This window comes from Anomaloglossus baeobatrachus, chromosome 1 (genome assembly GCF_048569485.1).
Source record: "Anomaloglossus baeobatrachus isolate aAnoBae1 chromosome 1, aAnoBae1.hap1, whole genome shotgun sequence".
Lineage (NCBI taxonomy): Eukaryota > Metazoa > Chordata > Amphibia > Anura > Aromobatidae > Anomaloglossus > Anomaloglossus baeobatrachus.
Genome location: NC_134353.1, coordinates 718,847,489 through 718,862,136, shown reverse-complemented (window position 1 = coordinate 718,862,136; position 14,648 = coordinate 718,847,489). Strand labels below are relative to the sequence as shown.

The window sequence follows — 14,648 nt, the reverse complement described above, 5'->3', positions numbered from 1 at the left end:
GCAGAAATCTGCATCAATTGTCATTATGGAAATAATGAATAAACTCACTACACTTGCCATAAGGCTGGGGCCACACGGGGATTACTGCGATCCCCTCACATGACACTCGGCTCACGCTTACAGTACAGCAGAGCCGAGTGTCCCTGCGACTGAAGTCCGACCGTGCGAGCGAACCGGCACTGAAGAGGCGAGGGAGGGATTTATCTCCCTCTCTCCTCCGTAGCTGGCTATTGCCAATCTCGCACTGCACTTGCGGTACACCGGTGTACCGCGAGTGCAGTGCGATTTTTCTCTCGCCCCATACACTTGAATGGGTGCGAGAGAAACCAGGATCGCATTACGGTCGCAGCATGCTGCGATTGTTTGCTCGGTCCGATTAGGGCTGAGAAAAGAATCGCTCATGTGTGCTGACACACAGGCTAATATTGGTCCGAGTGGAATGTGATTTTTTTTATCGCAGTCCACTCGCACCGATTTTCGTGCCGTGTGGCTTAGGCCTAATTCATCTGAATCTATTTAATAATTGCTCAATGTCGATCCACCGACCGCAGCATACTACTGGACTGAAACTCTCATTTACAGGGATGTAGTCTCATAATAAAGTGAGGCCATACTGCTGAGTGATCATGGGGGTCCGACCACTGGGAACCCCAGTGATTGCTAGAATGAGGGAACAATGGGTGTATAGGAGGTGTAGTGGTCCCTTCTTTATTTTCCCTTCTTTAAGCGATATCCACTTTTTTTTTAAAGAGTTACAAACTCCCCATCTGACCCTTATAGCAGGTTGATTAATGGATTTTCAATTTAAAAAATCACTCCCAATAATTATCACTAGTATAGTGTGTTACCGATCGTCACACTCTATAGTGTCCAGACTTCTATTTCAACTCTGGATCTCACTACAGGTTGTGTGAGTCGGAAGTCTTTTCAATACTGTATGCCTATGGAGCCTCGTTCTGACACTCCATACACTAAAAAAGTGATTTCCAACTCACACATAAGTGTAAGCAAGCGAGTCGGAATATAAGTCACGTGACGAAGAAGAGGACTGGAGTGGCGCTGGAATCCGGAGCGGTGAGTGTAATAATGCAGGCGCATCCCAGTACACACATTTACACAGGCTTTGCTATAAAAAAATGATTAGGAGCGCTTCTGCAGTCATCAATGGACAAAACAAATGCTAGAGAAGGGAAATGGTGCACAATTGTTAAAGAAACCCAATTGCAAAAGTGATATTGTAAGTAAAAAATTGCCACTCAAAGTGGTCAATTCTTTGATTTTTACCTGCATAGTGCCTCTGTTGACCAAGTGCTGTACCAGGTCTTAGTTCTGTAACTAAGCCCCATACCATTCATTTATAAGTCCTGATTTGAAGCAGCCTGGTGCAAAGAAAATGCTGGGGAGATATTTCTCGCTAGGTCAGACCCCCCACTATCACCATCGGCCATCACTCTTCTGTTCAAGCAATGCGAGGGGAGGTCTCCTTAGTATATAGAGGCCTCTTCTAGCATCCACCATTTTCAACATGGCTTTAAAGTCACCACTAAGGCTAGGTTCATATTTCCGTCAATTTGTATCAGTCACAATCCGCAGCTCTGGTAAACAACGGAATCCATTTGACGCTGCATTTCATCCTCCGCCTGACTGATCAGTCGTGGAACAACTGACCGTCGGGCGGCAGGAGCGTAGCATGTAGCGTTTTTTGAGCAGCGGAATCCTTTTGATTCCGCTGCGCATGCGCTCTCTCGGCGGCCGAATGATCAGCTGATCACCCGGCGGCCGCCTGCTGTGAGCGATCAGCTGATCACCCGGCGGCCGGCAAATGAGAGTGATCAGCTGATCACCTGGCGGCCGGCTACTGTGAGCGATCAGCTGATCACCCGGTGGCCGGCTAATGAGAGCGATCAGCTGATCACCCGGTGGCCGGCTAATGAGAGCGATCAGCTGATCACCCGGTGGCCGGCTAATGAGAGCGATCAGCTGATCACCCGGCTGCTGTGCGCGATCAGCTGATCACCCGGCGGCCGCCTGCTGTGAGCGATCAGCTGATCACCCGGCGGCCGGCAAATGAGAGTGATCAGCTGATCACCTGGCGGCCGGCTACTGTGAGCGATCAGCTGATCACCCGGTGGCCGGCTAATGAGAGCGATCAGCTGATCACCCGGTGGCCGGCTAATGAGAGCGATCAGCTGATCACCCGGTGGCCGGCTAATGAGAGCAATCAGCTGATCACCCGGTGGCCGGCTAATGAGAGCGATCAGCTGATCACCCGGCTGCTGTGCGCGATCAGCTGATCACCCGGCGGCCGGCTGCTGAGAGCGATCAGCTGATCACCCGGTGGCCGGCTCATAAGAGCGATCAGCTGATCACCCGGCGGCCGGCTGCTGTGCGCGATCAGCTGATCACCCGGCGGCCGGCTACTGTGAGAGATCAGCTGATCACCCGGTGACCGGCTAATGAGAGCGATCAGCTGATCACCCGGTGGCCGGCTAATGAGAGCGATCAGCTGATCACCCGGTGGCCAGCTGCTGTGCGCGATCAGCTGACCACCCGGCGGCCGGCTGCTGAGAGCGATCAGCTGATCACCCGGCGGCTGGCTACTGTGAGAGATCAGCTGATCACCCGGTGACCGGCTAATGAGAGCGATCAGCTGATCACCCGGTGGCCGGCTAATGAGAGCGATCAGCTGATCACCCGGTGGCCAGCTGCTGTGCGCGATCAGCTGACCGGCCGGCTGCTGAGAGCGATCAGCTGATCACCCGGTGGCCAGCTGCTGTGCGCGATCAGCTGACCACCCGGCGGCCGGCTGCTGAGAGCGATCAGCTGATCACCCGGCGGCTGGCTACTGTGAGAGATCAGCTGATCACCCGGTGACCGGCTAATGAGAGCGATCAGCTGATCACCCGGTGGCCGGCTAATGAGAGCGATCAGCTGATCACCCGGTGGCCAGCTGCTGTGCGCGATCAGCTGACCACCCGGCGGCCGGCTGCTGAGAGCGATCAGCTGACCACCCGGCGGCCGGCTACTGTGAGCGATCAGCTGTCAAGCAACGCATATGACTGATGAAAAACAATGGAAATGTGAACCTAGCCTTAGTTAGAAGATATTTAATTTCTCGCTCATAAAGAATATATCCTAATACTGACATGTTATTACAGGTGCAGTCTGCAGCCCTAGATGAGATGTTTCACCATCGAGAAGACTGTGTGCAGAGATATCACAAAGCTCTGCTCCTGATGGACGGATTGCTGAACTTCATGACTGAGCAGGCAGATATAGAGAATATCAGCAAATGTAAGTATACCCCATTATATTTGGGACTGAATGCTAGCCGTCACGCACAAGAAAGGATAGCCTGGAGCTTATGTTGTATTGATGTAATCTTTATCTTCTACTGCTTGTTTCCTGTCTTTACCACACTTTTACTCATAATTAAACAATTCTCACACTCATTATTTTTGTATGGATCCATGTGTCCTTTCAGTTTATCCATTTTTCCACATCTGAGTCTCCCATTCAGATCTATAAAGATTCATTTAAAACAGAATATGCCATTTTTTTTTAGAAATGTTTAACTGATCCATTTCAAGGTGTCAATAGATAAAAAATGTTTAGTCAGTTTACCTGCTTCAGTTTTAAAAAGATGATGAAAATAGAAAAATAAATAGTCCTCCATATTCATGAGCTCTGTATAATTCCACCACCGATTGGAAGCTTTCTGCCTATGCACAGGACATGGCCAGTGGTGTGGGCAGGGTTATACACAGCTCTGCATTCAGAGAACTGGTAGACCTGCATCAGATAATAATTTTATCAAAACTGCAGCCCAGCAAGTAATTCATCGCTGGAATCAGGGTCTCTGCCCCTACATTATGTTGCTCCCAGATGAGGTAGCAAAGACCTGGTGATAGATTCCCTTCAACAGTTGTCAGAAATGCTGAATGCTGAATGGCTATCTCGATGCAACTGTTTCACTTTAGCCAACTCTTATAGTATTTTTGTCAGACTTTTAGGTTTCAGTTGATTTAATACTGAAAAGAATGAAGACAAATTATTCCCATAATTGCTGTTACCATAATCATGTCTAAGCTTTTACTGGCTACATAACTTCTGCCCTAGCCAGGCACAGATTTGAGATGACTTGGATAGTGTTATTTTATGAGAAACATAATTATATTGCCGATATGTACACCGGAGCAAATGTCAATGATAGACGTCTCCATTACTACACATACACAATAACATTCCTACCTAAATATACTTTGTCTATACTAAAATGTGTTATTATGGCCCCCAAGGCCTGAGGCTGCACTAATGAGAATGCATTGTCAGAAAACCATGTGCCGAAAGAAATAACCATCTAAATAAATGGAGGCCACATATATGTCAGATCGAAGTAGTTGCAATTGGCAGCAGCTAGGGATGAACAAACTGTAAAGTTCGCAGTTTGATCTGGACACCTGGTGTCCGGGGCTCAAACTCAAAAACTGACTTTTTTTTTTTTTTAAAAAAAAAAAAGTCGGTTTCGGAGTTCGAGTGCTGTTTATATGCTAATAAAGTTTGGTGAAAGGCTGCAGCGCAACCAATCAACAAGCTTTTTGGCATGGGGAAAATGTCTGTACGCTGCTATCAGCAATAATTAAAATGACTTGGTGTCTCTCCTATTTTTGATAACCAACCAAGGTAAAGCAGACAGTTGGGGGCTGGTATTATCAGGCTTGGAAAGCCCATGGTTATTTGGTCTTTCCCAGCCTAAAAATAGCAGCCCGCAGCCAACCCAAAAATGGCGCCTCTACTAGAGGCGCCAATTCTGGCACTCTACCTGTCTCTCCCCTATTGCTCTGGTGTGGTAATATCGAGGTAATATATTTTGGGTTGATGTCAGCTGTGAATTGACAGCTGGCATCAAGCCCTGGGGTTAGTAATAGGGAAGTGTCTATCAGACACCCTCATTATTGATCCGGTAAGTGTAGACATAAAAAACACACATATACGGGGAAAAAAAAGTTAATTTGAATATACACTCCCTCGTTCACCAATTTATTAATTCAAAAGAAATCCTCAAAGTTCCAACGTAATCCAATAATGTAAGGTACCACGTTGCCCATCTAATCCTATAGAGCCTCGTTCTGAGACTGTTCTCGGAACAAGGCTCCATAGGTCACTGCCAGTCAGTGGCAACCGGGAATTTCTCAAGAAATTCCTGGTCTGTCGCTGGCCTGGTATACTGATTAGATGGAGGGTATGCTCAGAAGGTAGCCATAGAGAATCCATAGATAATGTATGAATAGATTGATAGACAGATCTTTGCATACCATAAATGTTTCTGTTCTTTCTGACAGGTAAACTGTGTATAGAGCGACGACTGTTTGCACTTCAAGGCAGCATTTGTGCATGAGTCCGTGTCCCAGACGTCTTCCGACTACATTTCCTCTCATTCTGGAAGAACAGCATTGCCAGCACCACGTCTAGTCCTTGCTTCTCATTTCCTTACGCAGGATAAATCCTATGAAACATTGATTCTCTCACGGATTCCCTCAGTACCTCATGGAGACCCCCACTACATTTTTCAGCATCCTTTGTACATTAATAGGACATTATTTCTGATGAAGAACGACTGGAGAACACAACTTGGGGTTTATGTTTTAATAATAAGACGGGAGAATTGAGAAGGGAAAATTTGACGTCATGCACTCCTTAAGGACATGAAAGGCCAAGAGTACATGTAAAGTGCTGTATACCAGCACAGTATGTCGCCTGTGGAGAGTGCCCAGCTTAGTGTACAAAATACGCCCTCTGCAAGATAGTTCACCCAAGCCAAAATGGAGACATGATCTGCCTGATGGTACAGGAAGGATTACACTGTTACTGTTTATATAGCCACAGTCTGACCAGGATGTGGACTAGGAAGCCATCATTTCATGGTTTCCTTAATGTTCCCCTCATCAGCTGGCTCTGAGAATCCCAGGGTTCACCACTGTGTAATATCTTGCACATACCGTTACGTTTTCTGCAGATTTCCTATTCGTGTTTCATTTTGCACAGTTCTGAATAATTGCCGCTGTTCTGTAGATTGGATCATTGCTCTCCTTTACAGAGAACTAATATAGTTTATGAACTATGGATATATCTCAACACCATCAACAAGGAAAACTAAAAAAAAAAGTACTGTATTTTACTTGCTCGGGGTGGTTTGGAGTAACTTTTGCACAGAATGGAGTTTTCTCATGGATTTCTACAACCCACAGGCTATTGGCTAATCCAAGAGCGTAAAATGAGCTAATTATCCAGGGTGTGCCCCTTTAGGATTCTTTTAAGTAAAACCTTGGGAATGGCTCCTTTTCAGACTTGAGCAGTTTACTGAAGATTTCCTGGGAGTTTAGTGAATCATGTGGATCATAAACTGAAAAATATAGCTGAGGACAGAACGGCATCCCTTAGTGCAGTGTTGAAGAATACCGTTTCCCTGCATGTTCTCTTTATAAATAGGTTTTTCCTTGCACTTTATTCACTTTTAATGAAGATTTGAGAATGTTAACCAAAATGTTATCCTGAACATACAAAGAGCGTATTACGATTCAGGCGGACTGGGTGTCAGAGGTGGCACTGACGGCGAAACGCTAAGTTATCCGAAGCTAAGGTTACTTCTCTCATCTTTCCTTTTGTACTACACTACCAGTGTAAATACTTTAGTGTATATAAAATATATATATATATGTATATAATGTAGATTTTACAAGAACTGTAAATTGCAGTAAGATGCGACTATCATGTCTGTTGCTTTGTCTTCCTATCAGTAGTTTTATTGTTTGATCCACTCGTGCAACAGAGAAATCAGTCAAGTAGGGTTGCTGCTCCTCCGTGCTTGACGACGCAGATCACACTTGTGCGGGCAGGGTCACTGTTGTGGATTATATATGATGCCTATAGAAGAAGGATTATCAACAAGCCCTTTGGGATATTGCCACTTTAAGACTCCTATTCATCTAATACAAGCAAACCGTTTCTAATAGGGAGATGTATCAGTGGATTAAGTCCGGACTTGCAATATATGGCTCTACTAACAAAATTGCATTGAAAAATGAGTGGATGGACTAAATAACTGACTTTGATGGTGGCAGAAATGGGATCTGATTGGAGCTGCAACGATGAAATAAGAACTGTTTCGATCCAGAAGTATTACTCCACATTGTATGGTTTACAGGTCTTTAGAAGCAGTTGGTCATGTTCAGATGGTATATCGGAGGTAACATTACTCTGTATTGTGAATAGACCTGTCTATTAAATCTAATTACAGGTTAAATAGTATTTATGGTGTTTAGAGATGAGCGGACTCGAACGTTAAAGTTCGGGGTTAGTACAAAAATAGTACTAACTTGTAATAGTAAAAAATTGGTGTTTGGAGCTTGGGTACTGTACGTCTGTAAGCCACTCGAGCGAACATCGCTGAGCTCCGGTGCACTCGGTGCTCGGCCCAGTCTGAGCTACTTGCAGTGTTTAATGGCTCGCACTGGGGGTAACAACAGCATGATCGGATGTAGAGTGTACCAAAAAAATGAGAACCCTGCCTTCCTTCCCGCGGAAGGGTTCCGTTTATGGCTGGCTGTATGTGTGCAGAGAGCCCAACTGCCCTATCAATGAGTTCCAATAAGGTTCACATCAAGTTCGGGCCCAGAACAGAACTCTAGCTAAAGTCCGGCTGATGCCGTCATGCCTCAACATCCACGGGTCCGCTCATCTCTAATGGTGTTACCTTAATTTCAGGTTCTGGGACAACATCTGGGGTTCCTCCTACATAGAAGAGAACTCACCAAGGACCTGCTCATTTTTAACAACCTGGCCGGATCATGTTACCACTGCTTCTCCAATTTTACTTTTCAATACTTGAAATTTTATTTAATGCTTTTAGTCAATAAACATTTAAGCGCCTTGAGGCCTGAACGAGACCTAGGAAATAATCAGTTTTGTAGGAGCAAAACCTATTTTGCTTTGTTAGGTAGTGTTAGGCCTCTGGCCACAAGGGTGAATTAACTGTGTTTTATTTGCCATTAGCTGGGTTGCATTTTTATCACGTTTTTATGTTGTTTGTAGCATTTATTCAAAGATTTGGTATTTATTGTGTGCTAGCCAAAAATACGATAAGTAAATAATGTAAAAAAAAAAAGTTTAAAGTAAAAAAAATAAATAAATTGCAGGATTTTCACAATGAACAGTGCCCTTTTAACCCATTTAGTACCATAGCTGAACAGAATATTGCACACGCAGGGAAGTGATAGTCTCATTAAATTATTCTGCTTTGTCATGTGTGCTTATGTGTGAGATGTGAGTGGCCAGATGGAAAAATGTTTTACAAGACTTTGTTTTTAAAGCCTTATTAATTCAGTGCAGGACATTGGGCAAGCCTTTCTGGTGACTGGCTAGTGACTGGCCATTATGCCCACTACTCTTGGATACACAGTCCAAAGTTGCGCCAAAGGCATACATTTCTAGAAAGACTCTGCTGGGTTGAGTCAATCTGACATTTCCACTGTTCTCGTAGAGTGAAAGGGTTAAACTAATGGCAGAAATCTGAAAGGAGTTAGTGGCACATGTAGAAATAACTTCCCTACTAAATGTGCTGTCTGTAATATGAAAACTTGTCCGAAATACGCCGGTTTGAGTGATAAAACACATGGTTGGAGATATATGATGTGGAATGTCTGCTTTTATAAAAAAAAATATATAATAGTTAAGTTGATAGTGTTTGAGACATGATTGTTTTTTGATTTTCTTCCATTTTTGTTTTCGTGTGCTGCATTGATTTATTTTATTTGTATTCCTTCAATAAGAAAATGTAAAAAGGAAAAAAAAAAAGAAATAAAATTTTAAAAACGTTTTACTCTCATATTTATTTAAAACAAAAACAAATTTTGGCTAGGCCCAAGAGTCGTTCTTCCAGATGAAATGTAATGACAAGGCAGCATCCAATCAGTGACCGCCGATTGGCTAAAGCGGTCACATGATGCTACTGCCAGAAGAGTAAATCCTGAAATCATGACCACAGCGGAGGATGCCTTTTAAGGGGTGATGTATATTTTTGAAGATTTATTGTGGGTCTGGTTTTTGGAAACACACCAGTTCTGGAACTTGGTACACTCGCTAAAAGAATGACGAGGCTGCAGATTTTAAGAAAAGACTGATGGCACTTCCTAACTTTCTAATGTGAACAGGTGCATACTGAGCATGAAACATAGTAGCAAAAAAGAGACAATTGTACTCTATAATGCTAAGATATGTAAAACAATGAATATAGGAATATAGACATGCATTACTGCTTTAAAAATCTTGTAAAGAGGGATACCGTACTTAGCACACAAAAATGGACAGTTTTATGTAAGTCCAACAGCCAAGGTGACCTCTTATTGTTGGGTGATTGATTAGATCCAAACATAAAAATTGTCCAACACTCACAAAAACTCCACAGTATATAGTAAAACATACCTTTTTAGTGCCATTAAAATGTATTAAAAAAAATATACGACAGACGGGTCTACGCCTTTCAGGCACAAGCCCTTACTCATGATATGGCCCCTTTGCAGTTTATGCATACACCGTACATTCAGGCTGGAAGTGTGTAGGGGGCACTTGGAAGAAGCCATCATAAGTGCATTGGCACACCCTTCTGCTCTTCCAGCCTTATTTACATATGGATTATGTTCTAGATTTTCCGTGGCTGGCACATTGGATCGCTATGAAAAAAAAAAGTATCATTTTAATTAGGAACTTGCACCTACATCGGTATTTCTCTATAGCCATATGTAAAAATTAAAGACATGTTCCCTTAAGCCAGGGTCAGATAAACATTGCATCAGATGTGACAGAATCGGATGTGATATGCTAATGGCACTGCTCTGTTGCTAGTGGGAGCTTAGTGTCATTATACTCAGGGCCGCTATCAGGGAATTACTACTGAGACTGGTATAGAGGGCCCAGTGAAGAGGGGGGGCCTGGCTGAGCCAGGGACAATTATTTAGCTTTATTAAGCCCCGGGCTAGCCGGGCCCCCAACCCTCTTCACCGCTCCCCCAGTCACAGCTGCAGCAGAGGACCCCGGCAGTGTTGCATTTCCCACTATACACGTGGCTAATTTGCATAGCATGCAAATTAGCAAGGTGTGCTGGTGAGATCAGGTATGCAGGTGCATACTCGGTATCTAGGGGGGGGCTGGTGATGCATCTGCCCCGGGCGCAACTGTGAGGGAGTGCTGTCGGGCTACCTGATGCGGCAGTGTGAAAGTCTGCCCGGGGGCTGCGTTTGCGGCCCCATATTTGGAGCCGGTTATTCACTGAGCGTGGCTGTCACACTGGGGCCCTTGCTCGCCGGTCAGTAATGAGGGCAATCTGACCTGTTGTCCGGAGCTCCAGGCTTCGGGGGGCTCTGGTCAGATTGCCCTCATCACACCCTGCGTGCCGAGCAGGGAACGATCCTGCAGCTCCGCACAGTGAGTGCAGGCAGCAGAACGCAGGAATCTCTCCTCTGTTCCCTGCCCGGATCTTTCTCTGTGACACACGTGGCGTGCCCTGATCACGTCAGTACTGCGCACGCGTGTGTCATTTCAAACGTTCCCGCCCGGATGGCAGGAAAAGAAGCGGCACAGCCGAGGGTTTTTTCAAGGGGGAGGGGAGAGGGGATTTAATATCTGAGTGCTGCAGAGGCAGGGACGCTCTTATCTGCTCCCGTGCAGGACCTGTGATTATGTCATGCCCATGTGACCCATGTGGGAGGAGCCAGAAGATACTTGAGTAGCTGTAGCAGATGAGGGCACATGACAGGTAATGAGTGAGGAGGAGGACATGGGGGGTGCTGAGTGTGACAAAAAAAGGACAGAGTGTGATGGGTTGAGTGTGAGTGTGACAAGAGAGGGGCATAGTGTGATGGGCTGAGTTTGACAAGAGAGGGCAGAGTGTGACGAGAGGGGCAGAGTGTGATGCACTCAGTGTGACAAGAGAGGGACAGAGTGATGGACTCAGTGTGACAAGAGAGGGGCAGACTGTGAGGGGCTCAGTGTGACAAGAGAGGGGCAGACTGTGAGGGGCACAGTGTGACAAGAGAGGGGCAGAGTGTTAGGGGTTCAGTGTGACAAGAGTGGGGCAGAGTGTGATGGGTCAGTGTGACAAGAGAGGTGCTGAGTGTGACGAGAGGTGCTGAGTGTGAGGGGCAGAGTATGACAGAGAGGGGCAGACTGTGAGGGGCAGAGTGTGACAAGAGAGGTGCAGAGTGTGAGGGGCTCAGTGTGACAAGAGTGGGGCAGAGTGTGATAGGTCAGTGTGACAAGAGAGGTGCTGAGTGTGACAAGAGAGGTGCTGAATGTGAGGTGTAGAGTGTGACGAGAGGTGCTGAGTGTGAGGGGCAGAGTATGACAGAAGGGCAGAGTGTGAGGGGCTCAGTGTGACAAGAGTGGGGCAGAGTGTGATAGGTCAGTGTGACAAGAGAGGTGCTGAGTGTGACAAAAGAGGTGCTGAATGTGAGGTGTAGAGTGTGATGAGAGGTGCTGAGTGTGAGGGGCAGAGTATGACAGAGACGGGCAGAGCAGAGTGTGAGGGGCTCAGTGTGACAAGAGTGGGGCAGAGTGTGATAGGTCAGTGTGACAAGAGAGGTGCTGAGTGTGACGAGAGGTGCTGAGTGTGAGGGGCTGAGTGTGACGAGAGGTGCTGAATGTGAGGTGCAGAGTGTGACGAGAGGTGCTGAGTGTGAGGGGCAGAGTATGACAGAGAAGGGCAGAGTGTGACGGAGTGGGGCAGTGTAGAGGGTGTATTATGGAAAGAGGCGGTGTAGAGCGTGTATCAAGGAGCAGGAAGGTATAGAGCGTGTATTATGGAGTAGTGAGGTGTAGGGCGTGTATTATGGAGCAGGGAGGTGTAGAGCGTGTATTATTTAAAGAGGTGGAGTAGGTGGTGTGTTATGATGTTATGGAGAGGGGCAATGTAGAAGGGGCAATGCAGAAGGTGCATTATGGAGAGAGGCAGGCGGTGTAGAGGGTGTATTATTACTTTTCTGAGGGAAATACTCCATTTTCTGTGTGTTTGTGTATATATATATATATATATATATATATATATATATATATACACGTGTGTGTGTGTTTTTCCAAGAGTGGTGGCGGACTGTGGAAGGTTTGCGGGGTGGAGCTGGAGCTGGGGTGGAGCCTGGGTGGAGTCTCAGGGGGGCCCCATAATTTTGCCAGTATGGGGCCCTGAAATTCCAAGTGGCGGCCCTGATTATACTATATTCCGATTCTCTCATGTAAGAATCGAAGCACAGGCGAGGAGAAGGAGGAGAAATTAATCTATCCATCTCTTACATTGTTTGTCTCTGCCTATATCAGACTGCACTCGGAAGTCATCAGTACAGTTAGATGTTTCACACACTCCCATAGACTTGTATGGGTGCGAGTGATCCGAGACACAGTGACAATTGCAGCATGCTGTGATTTTTTTTCTCAGCCCGATTATATCTCAGGAAAAATTCGCAGATCTGACCTGCATCATTACTAACATTGGTCCAAGTGCAATGTGAGATTTTCTCTTCCAATTCATATGCTTGTGTCACCCCGGCCTTACGCTGACTTCTCATCCCTGGATGAACTAACAAATTGGTCAATAAAGTCCACCAAGCAGAAAAAGGACTCTATATTTTTATAGGTCTTGGTTCTCTTAGGCTGCTTTCACACATCCGGTTTTAGCAGTGCGGCTAAATCCGGCTCTAAAACCTATGCAACGGATGCGGCGAAAAAAACGCATCCTTTGCATAAGTTTTTACATGCGGCCCGTCCGGTTTTTGCTGGTTGCGGCACGCTACTGAGCATGCACAGTGCAAAAAACCGCATGCGGCGGCCGGATGCGGTTATTGCCGCATCGCGCCGCATCCATAGGCATGCATTGAAAAAAGCGGCGTGATGCGGGTTTTTTTTGCCGGACAAAAAAAGTGCCAGGCAACGTTCCATCCGGCCGCCACATGGGCTAAATATGCCGCATCCGGCAAAAAACGGACCGAACGGAAGGCCATGTGGCACAATTCGGCACTAATGAAAGTCTATGTGGAAAAATTGCAACCAGCGGCAAAAAAAAAAACGGTTGCCTTTTTCTGCAAAGAGCCGGATTGTGCCGCACAGCCAAAACCGGATGTGTGAAAGCAGCCTAACTGAGGCCTTATTCCCTACTTCCTATCATAGTTTAAAGGGAACCTGTCAGGTCCCATATGCGTTTTGACCTACAAGCAAGGTGATGTATGGCCTAATAATCCCTTCCTACCCATCTCTGTGTTGTAATATTGTGTAATATGAAAGTAATAAAAAACGTTTTATTACTTATTCCCTATGTAAATGTCATAGGGTCTAGTCCCCTGGGCGTCGCATCGCCCCGTGGGCGTTTGCATACTTTCCGTGGTATCACGGGTGATCACATCTGTGATACATGAGAATTAAATCGGTTTCATCCCTAATAAATCTATCTCTATTAATTTGAGATGCTTATTTCTGGGGATACAGCTTAGTTCGGAGGGGAGAAATAGAAAGAGGGCAGTCCTGTCATTAGATGCAGCCAAGGCCTTTGATAGTATTGAGTGATATTTTCTATGGGCTGTCCTGAAGAAATTGGGATTGGGCGCTAGGTTTATAGGCTGGGTCAAATTATTCTATGCATCTCCTGGGTTAATGGTTGCACTTCATCATCTTCTAGTTTGGCTAGGGGTACAAGACAGGGCTGTCCTCTCATTTACTGTTTGCAGTTTAACCATTGGCAGCTATGCTCCGTACCTCTATTGGTGTGAGAGGGATTGAGATCGGAGGTTTGGAGTATAAGGTATCCCTCCACATGAACGATCTATTGCTGTATCTTCGAGAGGTGGGGACAGGCCCAGACTGGCCATAGAGCAATTCTGGCAAATGCCAGATGTGCCGGTCCATGTAGTGGGCCATTGCCTGTAATGGGCCGCTCTATCTGCAGTCACCGCCGCTCTGCTCAGCAGTGTACAGGCCGGGCAGCATTATTTGCCGTGCGCACACTAGCTGCAGTAGGACCAGGTGGCAGGGCGCTGCACTGTGCTGGCCCTGCAGAGGAGCGCAGCAGTGGCAGTACTAGTGACCGCAACTTCCTCCTTCTTATTCAAATGTATTTGCGTCTCTCAGGCGTAAATACATTTGAACAGTGTGTAGTGCCATGACTGCGACCCGCTCCCGACGTGCAGCAACGTGATGAGATCAGCACCTTGCTGACATCATCACAGTGCTGCGGGAGACACAGACACATTGGGCAGTGGTAAGCGCTCCATGGAGGAGCCGAAGATGACAGGTTTAATTAATGGGGATGAGTGGGGAGAAGCTGAGGCCACATAATGGGGGAACATTTGTGAAGGAACACAGCTTTGCGACAGGCAGAGGGGGAGTACTGTATTCCGAGGGAGGAAGGTGGTAGGGGGAGGCGGGTGTGTGTGGTGATGGGGGGGGGTGGATTGTATTTTATTGTGTGTGTGTGTATGTGTGTGTACCGCCCCCGTGTCAGCAGCCGCTCTGATCCGGAACCGTGGTGGCTCGAGGAGTCTCCGGACCTGGAGGTTTGCGCGTTCACTCGAGTTTGGAAAGGGGGGTATGTACAGGGGAGTTAGCAGTTCGTG

General features: G+C 46.3%; 1 protein-coding gene across 2 annotated transcripts in view; it reads left to right on the top strand.

Moving 5' to 3' along the window:
* The window catches only part of ULK1 (unc-51 like autophagy activating kinase 1), a 158,812-nt gene extending 149,939 nt beyond the window's left edge, over nucleotides 1-8,873 (top strand). For both annotated transcript variants that reach the window (XM_075322133.1, XM_075322125.1), the window contains exons 27-28: nucleotides 3,159-3,294; nucleotides 5,343-8,873. In XM_075322133.1, coding sequence (XP_075178248.1) covers nucleotides 3,159-3,294; nucleotides 5,343-5,398 — 192 coding nt within the window. In that variant the 3' untranslated portion in view covers nucleotides 5,399-8,873. The remainder of the gene's footprint in view (nucleotides 1-3,158; nucleotides 3,295-5,342) is intronic.
* The last annotated feature ends 5,775 nt before the right edge of the window (nucleotides 8,874-14,648 follow it).